At 38.6% G+C, this 18321-nt stretch overlaps 1 protein-coding gene across 1 annotated transcript; it reads right to left on the reverse strand.

Moving 5' to 3' along the window:
• Nucleotides 1-2181: 2181 nt before the first annotated feature.
• LOC139152553 (uncharacterized) lies at nt 2182-9086 on the reverse strand. The gene is made up of 2 exons (XM_070725765.1): nt 8918-9086; nt 2182-3589 (listed from the first exon to the last, which is right to left on the reverse strand). The coding sequence occupies exons 1-2, from the start codon at nt 9017-9019 to the stop codon at nt 2708-2710; spliced, it is 984 nt and encodes a 327-aa protein (XP_070581866.1). The 5' UTR covers nt 9020-9086; the 3' UTR covers nt 2182-2707.
• Between the last annotated feature and the right edge of the window lie 9235 nt (nt 9087-18321).

Here is an 18321-nt window from a genome sequence, read left to right on the forward strand (position 1 = left end):
CGAAAGTTCTGTTGTAGCTGGATTTAAGTTTTAACAGCGTATCCTAGCATCCTAGCGGACTCCCTCAACCTCGTAAGGATTAGGAATGAAATATGAATTTATGCAAAATACGAGAGAAGCTTTTACTTTCTTTTATCCAATCCGCTCTTTTGTTACAACTCTGAATATCTCAGTGTTAACGGGTGTAAATGCGAATATCCAGGGAGACCGCACAGGTGGTATGCGAAGACAATAATCAAGGTGTTAATTAGTGTGAAGTATTTGCAAAATCGTATACTAATGAACTTCCGCTTTGTAGATTTGCGTACTCAGCCACAGGCGACCCAAGTATTACTGAGTTTTTCACACTGTTTTCTCTATCATTTTCTCTTCTTTCTTCATGCTCTGAATGATCGGAATAAATAAAATAAATGGTTTATATAACCTAACCTAACCTAACCTGTGACTCTTTATTTATTTTACACTCCATTACAAGGACGTTTATCTCTCATACACACATGCTGTAATTAATTAGTCAACACAACTAATTATGCTAATCCGTGGACTTATCAGGGATTTTACGGGTTAGTCAACATCGCGAAAGATAGGAATGGTTCACTATCTTTCCGATGTTGACCAACCTCTGATAAGTCCACGGATTAGCATAATTAGTTGTGTTGACTAATTAATTACAGCATGTGTGTATGAGAGATATACGTCCTTGTAATGGAGTGTAAAATAAATAAAGAGTCACAGGTTAGGTTAGGTTAGGTTAGGTTAGGTTAGGTTAGGTTAGGTTATATAAACCATATATTTTATTTATTCCGATCATTCAGAGCATGAAGAAAGAAGAGAAAATGATAGAGAAACAGTGTGAAAACTCAGTAATACTTGGGTCGCCTGTGACTCAGCCTGGACAAATCCGTCAGCCACTTTGCATGTGATTATTCACCATGCAGCATGTCGTGGGTTGACACTACCATTTTGTCCAATTCGATGCAGATTAAATCAATTCTGGTGAGCTATAGTCTTGTTATAGACTTCGCTCGAGGACGCTCTCTACACTCTCCCTCTTACGTCCTCGAGCGGACGGATCTTTCAGTCCTAGTCTTGTTATTACAACATTTGTGTCATGTCTTATTTGATTAGAAATAAATTTGCTTCCTACAACTTTAGCCACTCAAACTGCAATTTGAATAAATCTATTTCAACATACGTAATTGCGATATCACGAATAGGGAACTCTTTGTTTGTATGATAAAAGGGAAATACTACAGCGGATGACATCATATCTGCCATAGATGAAGCACAGTAGTCCATAATGGCGACACCAACTCAGTGCTTTGTCAAGATTCTTGCCAAGGGCTGTCAAAACCATTCTCAGGGAGTTTATGTCATCTTATTACTGTACAGCAAGGTTATGGACACGGTATGACTGCTTGGAAATCAAGTTCACCTGAAAACGCCGGGACATGTTTGAGGTCAGGGACATTAATAAGAAAGTTTACACCGTCTAAGTTTTGTGAAAATTGAAAGTTTATACTTCCCCATAGAGTTAACACAGGGATGACTGCCATTTTGCACTTTAAATATCGGGAAATGTTGGGTCATTTTATTCTCTGGTACCAAAGTTTGCACGATGACCCATGAGAATTTTATTCTTGATTTGGCAAGAGAAATTGGTTAAAATTTTCATTGAGGAAAGTTTGTGCAAAAGTTTAAGTCTTTCACTTTCGAGGCGTAGGCTATAGCTGCCTTAAAGTTATAGCATATATCATTCAAATGCAGTTACAGGATTAAAGATTTGAACTTTTGAAGGTAACCTGACCAGCCGATGTAAATTTTTGTGGTTTGATACGTTTTCTCGTTGGTTTCGGACTTCTCGCCGAGTTTTCACGTCATACCTTCCCTAAGCTTTTTCACAGCTAGCTCCGAGGGTTCAGCCTTTAGCCTTCGATCGACTATCCAAGCATTAGGATACTCCCTACTGGGAGAACCTGTGAGTATACGGAGTCGGTAGAACACCGCGCATCCATGTTATCCTTTCATAGAACGATTCTCGCTCTGAACGAAACCTACTATCGCTGGACTGACATATTCTTAGACTTGCCGCTGGGATATCTTTCATGACCAGACAAAGAAACTTTCGTTTGATTCGAAAAGCAATGGCTGCAGTAAGAAAATCAGACTCGACAAAAGTCATTTCTTTATTCATTTATTGCAATAAAACTATAACAAAGATACGTAACGAATGATAGAACAGTAGGTATAATAAGTCAGCTGAAATTAATCATTTAAGACTGTGTTTAACCAGACAGGCCGACTATCGGTGCTTTTGTCTGCATGAGGGCGCATTGTTATTGTTTAACAGTAGTCAAACTGGTCAAGATGGTAAACAGTTCATGTTGGAATGGTAGAAACTTATCGAAATCACGTCATATGGAGTTGTGCTGTCGAGACGGTTGTATTCCAGCGCAAATGATATCTTCTCTCGTCCTTGCCCAAATGTAGTGCAGCCATGCTGGAAAAGTTCGCATTCTTTCTTGTTCTTTATTGCTTTTAGTTTTTACATTCGAGGTTTTTACTTTGTTGTGTGAAAAAAAAAATTACATACAAAGAGAAGACGACTAGATAGTCCGATTAAGATCTGTGAAATTGGTCGATTTTAGGCTGTTAACTGTTTCGGTACACTAATTGTTAACATCATCCATCATTCTTGCTCTGTTTTCTATGAATCACCATACTTGTCTTGCAAATAGTAGGCGCCCCAGAGTGGATCCAGAGTGTCTGTTACACCATAGTCATGGAACAGGTCTTCAATGAGATCGTCTGGCATGGCATCGAAGTACTCCGCGAAGAAGAAATCGAAGTAGAGCTCGCCCACCATTTCGAATACCTCGCATGCGGTCTGCGGTTCGGGGTAATTCTCCCAAGCCTGTGGGTCAAGACTGTTGACTTTCTCGAAGGCCTGTGTCCAGTCGACTGATGTTCCTTCGGGGTTATCTTTTGGTAGGCCTTGGAAACAGGGTGTTTCTTGAAGATCATCCCAGAATACGGACCAGACGTAGTGATAGAAAGTGTGTGCAAAGATGAAGAATTCGGAACACTGGTTGTCATTCCACCATTCAAGGAAGGTGAGAGTTTCTGTGTCGAAGTCGTTTTCGTGCAAATTTTCCCAGTTGACGCTATCCCAGTCAAACTCGGTCATCATGTAATCCATGGCAGCGATCACGCCTTGGGTACAAGGCGCCATTTCGATAGCATGGACAATCCCTAAGACGACCTCACCGGCATAAAACACCTCCTCATACGATTTCTTTGCACTGCTGCTGGACTTCTTGGATTCTGGGAAGAATTTGAGGCCGCGTTTCTTGCTATTTGATAGGATGCCATCGAGAATCTCGGTTCCTGTCGCTAGGGACTGCGCTTCGCTGTTGCCACCATCTTTCTTCTTCAGGAATCTGGCAGAGTCTGCGGACTTGGTTGTTATTGTTTTCACATCTCCTCGTTTCTTTGCCATCGCCATCTTACGTTGCAGCAAGGCTTTCAGGCTGGACACATCGTCGTCCTTCTTAGTAGCTGCCATCTTACCACGCCTGGCTGCCATCAACTGGAATCAAAAATCAAACCTTTGTATGAAATATTAACAAAAGGACAGCTTATGGGGACATCAAAGCAATTTGCAAGTGACATGAATTATATTTTGAATTGTGTATAATAAGTTGTATTCTGCTGAAAGTGTAATGCACCATAATGGCTGATTATAACGGGCGTTCAATACCATGATGCTGACAACGTCCCAGGCACAACGTATACCGTGCTGAACAAAGTCATAAGGTATAGTGGTTTTTGAAGATGTGTTCAAAATCACAGGATACGAAGAAATGAAAAAAGACGGGATTATATTACAGAGTGATTAAACGGAAGGATAGAGAGAGTGTGTATAATGGAGTTGGCATAAGAGGATTAGATTGACCATAACAAAAAGACAGTTCAAATTACAGGCTTAAAAGATGTTCGTAGAGCCAAATGTTGATCTATAGCGGAATAATATCAATCATGAAGAAAACTGTTTTTCGATGGAATATACCATCAAAATGACGGTTTGGACACATCTTTATACTTTCTGAGTATCCTTGGACCCTTCACTTTTTTCGATTGCAATAGATACAACAAAGATAAATGATGGAACGGAATGGTAGGAAGTCTGGTTTGTCGCGACCTACAGTGAATTCAAAATAATCTCATCGGTGTTCAGCTCTGAAAATGGACGGGCAAACGGAATTTTTGAACTTTCCTTGTTGGCTTTTAGACAGTGCAATGGATGGCAATTACGTTCACTGACGCCCTGTTACAACCGATAACGTAGTAACTAACCGATAACGTATCAACCCGATAACGTAGTAAAAATTTACCGATAACGTAGTAAATCAACCAATAACGTAGTAAATTTTTCTAACCGATAATGTAGTAAAAATTTACCGATAACGTAGTAATTTTTCCTAACCGATAACGTATCAACAAATTTACCGATAACGTATCAAATCAACGTATCAATGTATTGGATTAAGTGATTCATGGGAATTGATTCATAGGGATAGATCTATCCTCGATCGATCGATCAATCCATTGATCAATCGATAGATCGACCGATTGATCGATCGATGCACTAATCAATCAATCGATCTTTCTATCGATTGAATGATTGAATGAATTGATCGATTGCTCAACTAATAGAATGCTTGATAGATCTATATATATATATATATATTATATATATATATATATATATATATATATATGCGCACACGCATATATATATATATATATATATATATATATATATATATATATATATATATATATATATATATATTTCGATGGATAAATTGATCGATCGACGGATAGATAAATAGAGAGATAGTGTATCAAATCAACCCATAATGTAGCCAAGTGAACAATAACGTATCAAATCAACCAATTATGTATCAAACAACCACTGACCTAGTCAAATCAAAGAGTAAAGATTCCAATCAACTGACAATTCATCAAGTCAACAAATTGGACTTGGAAAAAAGTTTTCAACATGACCGATTACAAAATTTCGTTACTTACAACTTCAGTTTATCAAAATGACAATAAGTCTTTACAATCATTATGTAACTTTCATTCTGGGACTGATTTTACAGGTTAATCTGGACTCATTGTTCAATTGAATTCCTTATAATCAAAATTCATTAATTTTGCAAGTTACTCCTGTAAGCAAGCCAAGTCAACAGATTTTGTAGACAACATATTGTTTTTCTTTCCTTTTTATCCTTTCTGTCATGATTCACGTCAAGTCACATCTTATTTGAAGTAGGAATACGAAGACATCGCAAAATTATTGAGTAGTCGTACATAGTATAGTGCTGATAGAAAAAAAACACTTAAGCCAAGAAAAATAAAAAGTTTGTTTCTCATCCTCGCGCCCGTCACAATTCAAACCCGCCACGTCAACATTTTTTCCAGCTCATAAGGAAATAAAGTTTTTAAAACCCGAAAAAATACGCGACGATAGTGCATAACACAGTGCTGTATAAAACAGAACTGTAAACAAAATAACTGACACTAACATTCCATTTAGAACTGTACACATATGTCATTGTTATATTAAGCTGACAAAATTGTGCATTGCTGCACTAAAAGTCAAACCGAAGAACTGTTGCTATACAAAAATGCTAAGGCAACACTGCTGTGCATTTATCTCTGCATGCATTCCTATGTCGTTTTCACGTTTTTATGCGCGTTCTCGTTGGTTGAAGAATAAAAAACTGAGAAGAAAAAACTGCGTCACCGCATCATTTTTGCAATATGTCTAGGATGAGAAACAAACTTATAGTTTTCTTGGCCTTACCAGAGTTCAATAATATAGGCCTATTTATATTACGTTCCGGCATATCAATCACTGACATGCTTACCTTTTTTAAATACATCCGATGGAGATTTTCAATAACATGAAAAATCGTCAATTTTACGAATAAATTATTAATATTCTTTGGTTAATCACTAATACGCAGTTACTTCTATCGGTGACGTATCCAATATGTGTGCGAAATTTGTGATGTTGGCTGTCGGTGATTGCGGTATTGGTCTGCTAGAGCCAAAAAAAGTCCCCAGGGAAAAAAAGGTTTTCTGTTTTGTAGCTGGTCCGATTACTTTGTTAAAACATGTTTTGTGATAAAATCACATTTATATGCGAAGCAAAGTATACCAAAGACTTGCCTGTATAGCTTTTGTTGCAGCACGAACGACTAACTTGATCTAAATGTTGCTACCCTACTGGAATGGGTTTGGAAATTTGTTTCTAATCTTGCTTTTACAACCATACTTTTTGTCTGATTTGTAGCCGATACATACACATTATAGTTTTCTTTCTCGGTAGGGTTCTCTGTGTAAACCAACAGCCGCTCATTCCCCTGCCTTTGTTTCATCAGTACTTATACTATCTCTTTGAATTTTACCCAACTAGAACTAAACTGTATAGCTACTATAACAAAATTAGAAACAACTTCCCAAACCTATTCCAGTAGTTTAACAACATTTAGATCAACTTAGTCGTTCGTAAAACCATGAGAACAGCCGAAACATGATTGATTTGCTACAGAAATTTGTAACAATTTACGCTAAACGGAAAAAAATAAATAGGAGAAAAGAGAATTGAGTACGAGACAATGTGATAACAAATCGATCTATAGATCTATCTATCTATTGACCAACTTATCGAATAGATCGATCGATCTATCGATTCATTGATGTATCTTTCTATCGAATTAATAGATCCTTCATTCTATCGATCGATCTGCCTATCAATTTATCTATCGATCGATTGATCGATCGATCGACCGACCATCTATCAAACATCAATAGATAGATCGATCGATCTATCCATTGTGTGATCGATTTATTTATCGATACATTGATCGACCCATTTATCTATCTATCTGTCTATCTATCTATCTATCTATCTATCTATCTATCTATCTATCTATCTATCTATCTATCTATCTGTCTAGCTATCTAATATCTATCTATCTATAAATCGATCAATCTATCGCTGCACATGAATCGCTTAATCAGATATTATCGGTTAATTGATACGTTATTAATTGTTTTGATGCGGTATTTGTTGAGTTTTCTACGTTATCGGTTGATTTAATCCGTTATTGGTTCATTGATACGTTATCGGTAAATTTGTTGATACGTTATCAGTTAGGAAAAATTACAACGTTATCGGTAAATTTTTACTACGTTATCGGTTAGAAAAATGTACTACGTTATCGGTTCGTTACTACGTTATCGGTTGATTTACTACGTTATCACTAAATTTTTACTACGTTATCGGGTTCGATACGTTATCGGTTAGTTACTACGTTATCGGTTGTAACACGCCCTCAATCCCTGTGACGTATTCGTAACATTACTACATTCTTAATAATAAATGTTACTGCGCTCTTCATGAAATCATGACCGTCATATCGTAATGAAGATGTTTCTTTAGTTAATCTCAATATGCTACAGCACACACGTGTCCTCTATTGTAAGTCTCGAGCTTTCACATAGTAAACCGTAGATACACCGACATGATTAAGTGAGAGTCTACCACCCAACAATGGAGGCTCCTCTTGAGTTTTTATTTGGACAACAGACCTTTAGAAAACCTCCCTGACGTCGTAAAGTATTCATGTGTCACATGCTTTGAAACGAGACAACAAAATATCAGAAGCTAGGAACCAAACGGATGACCTCGATGTAACACAAACAAAGAGAATCTTGCAGGCGAATGTCAGATTCGGGTGGATGTGAGGTTTCACGGCTACCGCGATGATTTCTGTCGTTAGTAACACAAATACATGTAAGTGACAAAAAGTGAGTGAGAAAAAGAGAAGACGTTGAACATTAATGAACAAAAACAGTGTAAAAAAACAGAATGTATGTTTTTTTTATCAAATTTTGGACGAATCTGAATGAGCTTCTCCCTCGGGACATAAGCATAAAAGCTAAAAGCCCCAGGAAAGATTCATTATTTACCGGGAAGGGGAAGTGGAATTTAAGCAACGTAAGAAATGTAAAATTTACCCTCTCATCAAAGTATTCAATGTAAAATATAAACCCCCTCAAATCATCAATTGTAAAATGTGATGCCCCCGGGTCAAAATTATTGATCTGGTTAGCCACGATTGCTGATTGTAGAGCAATGAATTCAAGTCCGGACTCGAATGCAATTTTGGACAATAACAATGCTGTACTTGTACACATATTGCCATTGTTGAAAGGCTAAACACTTGGCATTTCATCCAGCCGTTGAGAGTTGAAGAAGAAACTGAAGCTGATTCACAGAGCACAAAATACTGAAAAGCTAGCTGTAAGTTGCAGAGAGAGGAGCATTAAACTATTTATAATCTTCTTGTCACCCGTCAAAATGGTTTTATGTTATGAGGTTATACGAAAATACCGCAAAAGATAATTTTGTCACATTTTTAGAAAGGCCGAATGCTATAATTTCTGTTTAACAGCAGAAGAATCCTAAGGCGTTTGGACTAAAATCCCTTGAGAAAAAAATTCCAGAACATGTGAACAATACTGAGCATAGGTTCAAGGCGCAGTTTGAAACGGTGATTTTTAAGTGACAATTTGTCATATCTGTCTCCAGACATGCAGACTAAAGCGGTACAAGCCTGCAGCATTAAAGTTATTGCTTGACATAGCAGTAGTCAACCAAGTGTTGTACAAGGATGCATGAACGATGTGAGTTCAGTGATCGTGTTCTCTCACTGCTCGCTACTGTAAATGTGGGCGAAGAATACCCACATAGTGCTTCGGCCATTTTGTCTACAATGAGTAAGAGTTAAAAGTTATACAATTATTAAAAGGCGGGAACAAGAGGTTTGGTGATTACCTTTTCAACCATAGCCGACTTGGCGACTGCCTTCGACTCGGTAATGGCCAGCGAAGCGCACGCCAGGACTACGAAAACGCCAAGGATCAGGAGACGAGCCATGGTGAAGGGTTGGTGGTGTGAGAAGACTACTGCACACCTTGCGAACACCTAGGTCTTTTAAATCCCCTGGAGGGGAACGGGTCATTTTGAAAAGAGGAGGTAAGGACATTGTCACGTCAGATTGACACAGTGAGCTCTAGGAATGAAGTCATTCCTGTTGTGGTTTCGAGCAATATGTGTAACCCTCGACGAAAACGTTAAATAATTCAAATTCGTTGCTCCACTTTTGCAGCCTTGAAATTTTCTTCTGGCTTTCATGTTTGAAGAAAGTTGGTATCCGCTGCAGGACAACATACCCACTAACAGTGCTCCGGTCCAAAGCAAATCTTTTGTTCTACCTTTCCTTTATTCTTTCAAAAAGTTTGGTATGTCACCAGCTCCCCACTGTGCCCTTTGCCGTAAAGAACATTCAATACGCTTTGTTTACTTAATGTCCAGTAAAATACATGAGAAAAAAATACTCCAGGACAACTTGCGTGACGTTCTTTTAGAAGTGAACTGTATCTCAACAACAAAGCAGGCTTGGTATCCATGACGACGGCCTATCAACATTCTTCAAGGCAAGTATGGAAAGTTCCTGATGACTGATGTCCACTTTGCTGACTCATTCGTGTTACGTTTAAATCTTGTGTGGCGAGAAAAAACAAACATAACAGTAGACTGTTTTAAAGGTAGAATGCACCTTGGCGACAACGGATATTTGGACTCTCAGGTTTTTTCTTTCCTTTTCTGATCTTCCACTTGTGAGGGCGGGCCATACTACAGCCCTTGCAGTAAGAAAAACATTCACCGTTTCATTTTTGAAAATAGAAAATTTTATTTTGCCTGTTTTTCCCAATAGAGTTGACACATTGATTGCAGCCATTTTGAATTTCAAATATTGGTGAATGTCAGGTAATTTATTTCTCTAATACTAACACCAAACTCTGCACGGTGACCGCTGATTTTTATTCTTGATTCAGTTAGAGAATGGTTGAAAGTTATGATGGGGAAAGTTTGAGCAAAGGTTTCAGACTTTCATCTATTTTACAGTATTACCTTAACTACAAAATTGTGACCCTTATCGTAATGCATTCTTTTATGTGTGACTCTCAAAGTTGCCGATTACCATGGCAAATGATAACAGGCATTCTTACAAATGCTTACAATCACTGACCAAATTATGATCTTAAATGTATCGAATTCTCATAGTCACTTCACCAATCTACTGGTCACTCTACCGAGATTTAACCGAAACATTGCGTTAAAGCCCTGATGAATCTCGCGTGAAGATGTATCTGAAATAAACTTGACCTTGTCCTACGGTTTTTTTCCCAGCGCATCAGCTTAACCCTTACTATCACTTTAGAGGTCACAAGCAATGGAGCGTTTTTACAACTACTATGGCGTGTCCTTTCAGTCTTTTTTTGACGTCAGTGGAACAAGAGACCTTTTGTAAAGCTCCATGGTGACGTCGACGTAAACTCTGCATGTGTCACTTGTTTTGAAGCGAGGCAACAACTTAAAATGGTGACTAGGATGCGTGTGACCGTAACACGGTATGCAGATCTGACCTACATACAGTTGTAAATAAAACCGAAGTGTCTCTAGAAAGAAAGTGCCTCGCAGTGGCTCAGGGAGTGACTGTAGCCGAATTCATGAATGGCATGTGACTGACACGTGACATGAGAGGCAGGCCAAGCCGACCTCGGACGGTGCAGCACGTCCACATGATACAGAGTCGTGAACGCTTGCTGCACGAGTGAAGATGATGAAGTACCTGTTCATCTAACAGTGACCATTTTAATGAAAATAAATAATAACAAAATAAATAAATAATAACAATAAATTGTTCGACAAAAGTAAACAGATTTTGGGAGCAGCGTGAATTGATTGCAACGATAGACAAGATTTAAGCAATTTGTCGTGGTTGTTACATTTCGTTTGTTTTCGTCCATGACGATTTGACATGGTTGTCCTTACACTTTCCATCAAACCGTCCATATCAACAGGTCAGTTCAAATATCCGATTACAGGTACGCTACACCTGTTTAGTTCAATTGACAGAGCTTGCATACTGATTACAATTCATAACAAAAAATGATCAATAAACGCAACAAACGATCATACAGAGCACCGTATTTCGCTGCCCACGACTTATCTTCTCATTGCATATCGCAGCTCCGTCTAAAGAAAGTCGACAGAAGCTATTTTAATTAAATTAGGGCAATAATAACATTTTGTGGACTGACCAGTGTTGCCCCTCCCATGGATACCTGATACAGCCTCTGCATGACAATTGGTGAAATGCGAAGACAGGTACCATTCATTACAAAAGTATGCATTCATCGAAATATCAGGGTTGAAAATCCTTCACAAAGCAACTGAATCACTGCTCCATAGTCCTATTGACCATGTCACACGATAATTAAGGTCAGCGTCCGGGTTGACAAAAGCATAATTTTGCTTTGCTATTGGCTTCTAGTACATCGTTCAGCCTAACTAGACTGAGCCTTCTGTAAAGTTTGGAGATATATCAAGGACAGCAAAAATGGACAGTGTATGTCTAAATTCTGTTGAGGTGCAGTCTGCATTGTTCTGTGAAAGAAACTTCAAGGCTTTATCCCGCTTTATTATATCACGAAATACAGAAAGTGTCCCTATAGTTGTTACAATATTCTCTGATCTTTTACCTACATCAAAATCTTCTTAAAAGTTGTAAGTAAAATCTTCCAAAAACCTTCACTCTTACCCGAAGAATGTTGAAGGGCTATTTATGGAACCTAGCGCAAAAAGTTAACGCAGATGTATTAACGGTTCTGAGTCCATGTGGACAATTCGGACCACATAGTTAAACGCCTATTACCTGGTCATGAGGGCTATAGCGCCCGTCCATTACCCCGAGGGGCCGTGCGTTACCAGAAACACGTCGCTATTCCCCGAGGCCGTAGGCCGAGGGGTGTATAGCGTTTCTTGTAACGAATGGTCACGGGGGATAATAAACGGGTGCTATAGCCCGAATAAAGACCAAGTTATAGATATTTTATAACACACCACACGCTCATTTTGTATTTAAGCAATAAAGCACACCAAGCGATGGTATACCACGAGATTTTGACCACTTAACGACATATATGCACTCGCTATCGCTCGTGCATATATGAAGTGAAATGGCCAAAATCGAGTTGTATACCGTCACTGGGTGTGATTTATTGCTATTATATCATGACAGTATATTGAAATTCTGGCATGGAATGTCATAAAAGGACTTTTCCTCAAGCCGAGAGCCAGTGCGCATGCCAGCCGTGGTATATCGCGAATATACCACGGTTCTTTTCGCGTCTCGACCAATCAGATCGCTGTATTTGCACCATCAATATATACTGGTATGATATGGTATGTTATAGTTTTTAATGTGCTTTGATATTTTGCACCTCAGCAATCAATCATAAGTTTACTTGGGGATATTTTCACAACGGTTCGAGTTAAAGAAGTACATAGTACCACTTTCTTCCAAAAAATATTCTAAGCATACCTAGCAACATCCTTGGTTGCACTTGAATCTTTTTTTTTTGAGCAGTTCAAGTTCCTACGCTGTTTGACTGGACAATCTCTCTATTTTAGAGAGAGGCTCGTCGCTCATCCCGGGCACATATCACATTCTAGTCACCCGCCATTGTTTGAAAGCTGTAGACGACACTACGGTCACGTGACTGGGCACTTTTTCCAAATTTGGTCAAAACTATTGAAGCCATTCCTGCGAGACAACTAACCTTGTGCTGGATACACAGCGTCTAGAGGGGCTACAGCATGCAGCAGTGCTATTAGCACCAATGCTTGTTCCTATTGATAAGGATACGAACGTATTACCAACTCTTGGTTTTCCACTTTTATGAAAATTGCATCCCCTTTGTCGAGGTGGTTTGGGGATTATTAAACATTATGTCTTTTTTTTAAACTTGTCGATCGACCTGACGAACATCATGCGTGTTTGTAAGAGAGGGCTTCCTTCATGACATAAGCTGCATGAGTGAGGCGAGGCAACTCTGAGACGAAACGCTTCAAAGAATAGCGTCCAGATTAAGTTACTCTTGTTTCAGAATTATTGAACTTACATGGTTTACACTAGATTATATTACAGTTACAAGACAAAAAATGCAAGTATTTTCGGCATATCCGTTTTTCAGTGTCTAGCCTACCATAGCATTTCACCTCCACCAAGTCGGCTGGGGAAACCTCAGCCTTATCCTTGGCAATGGCGTAACTTCTACCGTTCACCGCCACCCTTTTAAAGTTGCGTACTGGCTTGGATAATGAGCTCTTTGAAAACTAACGGTTAAGAACGCTTAAATTCATTATACATTTTGTGTTGAAAAATAGAGTATAAAAGACATTGCTTGAAAAGTGTCATAACCTTTCGGTCAGCTAAATTGAGTTCAGTTTCTCTCTAAATTGAGTTCAGTTTCTATCTTTCCCGCTGCTAACACTTGCTAGTTACTTATAAACCATTTTAATACTTTGTGATATATTGCTTTAAGCATGTCTGCAGACGTTTCTGCTTTCCATCACTGTCACACTCAGTACTTGGGCATAGTTTGGAATGTTGAATGAATCAAAGCTTGTCAACTCACTGAGGTTGGAGTTGCTGGCATATTTACCCATCTGTCCTTCATCTCACAAAGCTAGCTTTATGAACAGTTTGCGACCTGGACAGGCAAACAGTACACTGTGAATGGCGCTGATTGAAGGTGTGTCCAGCGACAATGTTCACTACGACAGAAGAAAGTTATTTTTGTCCCATTCAAAGTAAAAGGTCGGCCAACTCCCTCCCACAATCCACTGCAAAGGTTATCGAATCCCCTAGATACATAATATTCTACAGTTGCAGTCGGACTCATTGATTACTGTTTTAAAACAACTGCGTGTGACAATTTCTTGTAAAAAACCAGGAGAAGGAATCATTAGAATAGTGGAAATCAAAACAATAATATCACACTCTTCTTGAATATGATTTTCCAGGCAATTACAGTTGTACGCGATTTTCTGCGATCGAAACGACTTCAGGCCTCTACATTTACCTAAAGCATATTCCATTACTTCGTTCCTCCTTACCAAACCTCATTCTTACAAGCCTAGCTCTCTATTTTTACAATCTTAAAATGCTTACTACGAATCGGTAGATCCAGACTTTAAGAGAATGAAATGCAGTTAAGATGTTTCGCTGATGACTTCATTTTCACTTTCGGCGTACTAATCGTTGTGGCAAAGGACGTGGTGACACTGAAGTGGGTTACTACGGGTGTCTGTCTAACACTTCTGTTCATCTACATAGCTTTACTTTAAAAAAAACGACAAAGGCTGCATGTGTGTATTCATAGTTCGCTCCCACGGGTCATACGCGTTTATTAATAGACTTAAATACTTCGACTACAGTTTCCGAGTAGGTAATTCGAATCATGTTAAGGTTGTATGCGCCTCAAAAGCGAAAGACTTAAACTTTTGCTTAAACTTTCAATCATTCCCTTACCAAATCAGGAATAAAAATTAGGGAGCGCAGTGCAAAGTTTGGTACTAGAGAAAGAAATTACCTATCATTTTACCAATGTTCGAAATTCAAAATGGCTGCCATCCCTGTGTTAAGTCTAAGGAAAAATTATGGTTTTTCCGAATTTCCGAATATCTGTCCCCTAGGCGCATTCTACCTTGAACAATATAAAATGGTATAATAAAAAATATGAAATAGTATAACCTTTGCATTGACTGAATCGGTATCGAGATTTTCATACAATTATATGAAAACCGCTTTCTATTACAAGATCTCATAATCACCGATACTGCTTGTATCTAAACATTTGATTTAATCAACAGACAACTTTAAAATGCAGCAAGACGTCATTGCTCTATGTTTACTGTGACACTGGACAACGTGAGCAGGGTTGCCAAGACGATTTCAGGTGATAAGCTTAATTAAATGAAAGCATGTAGGTTTGGATCGTGAAGTGTTACAAAAAGCAATATTTCAAGTTGATAAGTTTGATAAAGGAATGCGCCAAGCTACATGGCAACTGATAGACCAACCCACGCCTAAACATGTTTACGTGATATACGATACGAGTGTGACAGGTTGATGACGTCAATGGCCAGCTCTTTCCCCTGGCAGTGGCATTCCGGTATCCCATGCTCGTCACGTAAATTTCAAGATGCCCTATTTTCGGAACTTTTAAACAAAAAAAGACAGAACGGGTGAGGGGTAGACCAAACAGCCCCCATAATTTAAAAAATATATTAGGGAGAGAGGGAGATGGCATTGTAGTTACATTTACATCCGGGTGAGAGTTGAAAACTAATGAGATTTGGTTTTTAATATTAACACATCAGAATAGTATATTAGTATATTATAGTCTTCATGGACTACTGCATTTCGAACCTCCGGTTTCAGCCAGCTATGAAAATAGAAGACAGAAAATTTGCTTTTTTGTAAGTTTGGAATATCACTTGGGTGTTCTAATCTTTTCACAGGGAGGTTTAATGAAAAATAACCCCTTATAGTACGGACCTTGACGGTGAACAAAACACCCTTTTTCTATGATTTGGAATATGCTCTTTGGCCATTATCCTGAGATTCTCTCTCTCTCTCTCTCTCTCTCTCTCTCTCTCTCTCTCTCTCTCTCTCTCTCTCTCTCTCTCTCCCCCTCTCTCTGTAATCACATCACTCTTCATTCATCTGTCTCCTCCACCAAAAAATGTAGCTCTTCAATTTGTCAATATCTGTGTATGAATCATAAACAAGACCTCTAAACTGATCCAACACACAAGCTGTAAAATTCCTAGCCCACACGACACCTTACGATTTACCCGGAAAATGTGTCACGTTGTCCTCTCAAAAAATAACCCAACAACATGAAATCGTTGATGAGTCATACACCCTTGAGCAACCAGATATACTTTTGAAGGGCTAGTAGCTGTAACCTTTTTAGATGTGTTTGCTATTTTTGTTTTCAATGTCGACTACAGCTTCTTGTTCTACATAGTGTTGCGCTTGTCATCTCTACCTGTACAAGTGTAAACTGTATCGATATTGTTCACAGGTGGATTCTGGTCGGAACTGGAATTCAAATGTAAACAATAACAGTGCGTTTTACACATATAGCCGCTGTGTTGACAAGTTGAGTGGTGGGTGTTTCAGCGTGCTTAGGGGAATAGAACAAGAACTTGCAATAGACATATATAAAAGAAAAATAGTGAAAAACATCATGAAAAGTTGCCAAAAAGTTACCTCCTGTCCGCGGTCTATCGTTACCAAAATATTTAATTTGTAGATTGCAATACATCACAAAATCTGTCAGAGGGTAATCTGTACAAATCGTGCTGCGGTTGGAGTGGGAAATGAATGTCTCCTCTTAATCGATGGAATATGGTAAAAGTGAAGTGGCAAAACATGAAAGTCTTAAAGTACGAGCCGCCACGTAAGCATGTTGGTTAATGATTTCAATATGTCCAATCTTTTTTCGTAAACAGGGAAACGTGTCCAGTAAAATGTTACTTTCGCTACTTGGCTTCCAGCATACATTATTTTACGTCCTTTGCGAAAACTGTCTTAAGACTGGCAAATATTAAGTCACAAGACGAAATTTTGGTATCGGGGGTGGCTTTATATCGACATGAATATTCGGGACACTTGTGAGAAACCTGTGTTTATGAAATGCAATGACTAAGCGTTACCATTTGATAGCAACTGGTCACATTCTCGCCAAGACCTGATCAACAGGTGGTTGAATTCAGTTTGTAAATCAAAGGGAACATCCGGGATACCAAATGTTTTTGTCGTTTAGTTAAATTTGTGCAACAGAAAATCGTTCACAAAATCTGTGCTTGTTGTTCCTTTTTCTGCTGACAAAGTATTAAAATATCAAGATATCACCAGCTTTGCTATGACATGGTCCTTCTCTCTAGATTCACCATGCTATGGGCATGGTCCTAAAAGAGGACATGCTCATAGCATGGTGAATCTAAAGAGGAGGACCATGCAATAGCTAGGTGAATCTAGTCTGTTTCATGGAAGTCGCACAATTGATCCGTCAGTCGCTTGTTTGTTTGTTTGTTTATTTGTTTGTTTTTGTTTATTCTGACCAATTTTTTCTTTTTGGCCTTTTTTTTCTATTCTTTTAATTTTTCTTATTTTTTATTGACTTGTTTACTGTTATTAAGTCAGAGTCCCCTGTGGCCAGGTTGACAGTTTTTGAATAACTTGTGTTTCTAGGTTTATTTGTTTGCCCTGCATTATTCAAGTCAAAAATCTCTTTAAAAGAACACTTCATTTATTTTCTTTAATGCATTTCCACATCTTCCGTACTCCGTTTCACTCATCTGTGAATTTTAACGTGTATTATACCCTGGACAGTTTGTTAGAAAGCGTTTTATGGCACGACGAAAGATTACGAAACAGCAGGTAAAGTTTTGCGATTCACTCAGAGGTACATAAGAAACATGCAGCATTGAGTACAGCCTAGACTCTCCACAGTCGCTAGCGCTGTGCCTTGTTTGTGCGCGCCGCGATGGGTCTGTACCTGTGTCTTGCAGAGCGTAAGCGTCCTCTCACAGTTTGTTGCTGAAGTTTTTCCAATATGGGTGGATCCTTTGCATAGATGAGTTCGCTGACTGTCACGCGGTGTGCTTTCATTATCCATAATCCACGAAGACAGTCCGTAAAGAAAGTAGTACCTGATTTTGAGTTTCTAAATATGAGCAATGTTTGCCTTACTTTAGCCTCAGATTTGAAAGGTTGGAGAAAAATCAGTTTCAGCTCCCGTTAAGTAAATTAATGTCGGTGGAAACTTTTTGCAGATTAGTTAATTCACTGTCATGCGGAATACTTTGGTTATCCATAGTCCGCAAGGAAAGTTGTACCTGAGTTAGAGTTTCAGACATGCAGAAATTCTTGTTTAACTTGAGATTAACATGTGTAAGGTAAGTGATAAAAACCATAGACCTTATGTAAAAACCGAGTTGGTGTCAGAAATGTTGTCCTTCTCAAGGAAGCAGAGGCGAGTACTCGGTCGTGAGAGGGCGGTTTTGAGTTCCGAAAAGAACAGAAAAAACACCGGAGCGGACAAAAAGTCACAAAATGGCCGAATTTTCCCGTTTTTGTCTCGAACTTCAACGACATAAACTTGATATGCATATTTAGCCTATTTTCAAGCATATCCTTGACTTTCGTCCTACACACGGCCACCTAGCATCAGATTAAAAGCCTCTGCGGGTAGGTACACTCCAAAAACTAGGAGTATTACATTCTTTGTAGAAGACATTCAGCTACAACACAA

Source organism: Ptychodera flava, chromosome 16 (assembly GCF_041260155.1).
Source record: "Ptychodera flava strain L36383 chromosome 16, AS_Pfla_20210202, whole genome shotgun sequence".
NCBI classification, from domain to species: Eukaryota; Metazoa; Hemichordata; class Enteropneusta; family Ptychoderidae; genus Ptychodera; species Ptychodera flava.

Coding starts and splice junctions, on each gene's coding strand:
- LOC139152553 (XM_070725765.1), bottom strand. CDS start 9,019: ATGGCTCGTCTCCTGATCCTTGGCGTTTTCGTAGTCCTGGCGTGCGCT. Junction 3,590..8,917: donor AGTCGGCTATGGTTGAAAAG/GTAATCACCAAA, acceptor TTTTGATTCCAG/TTGATGGCAGCCAGGCGTGG.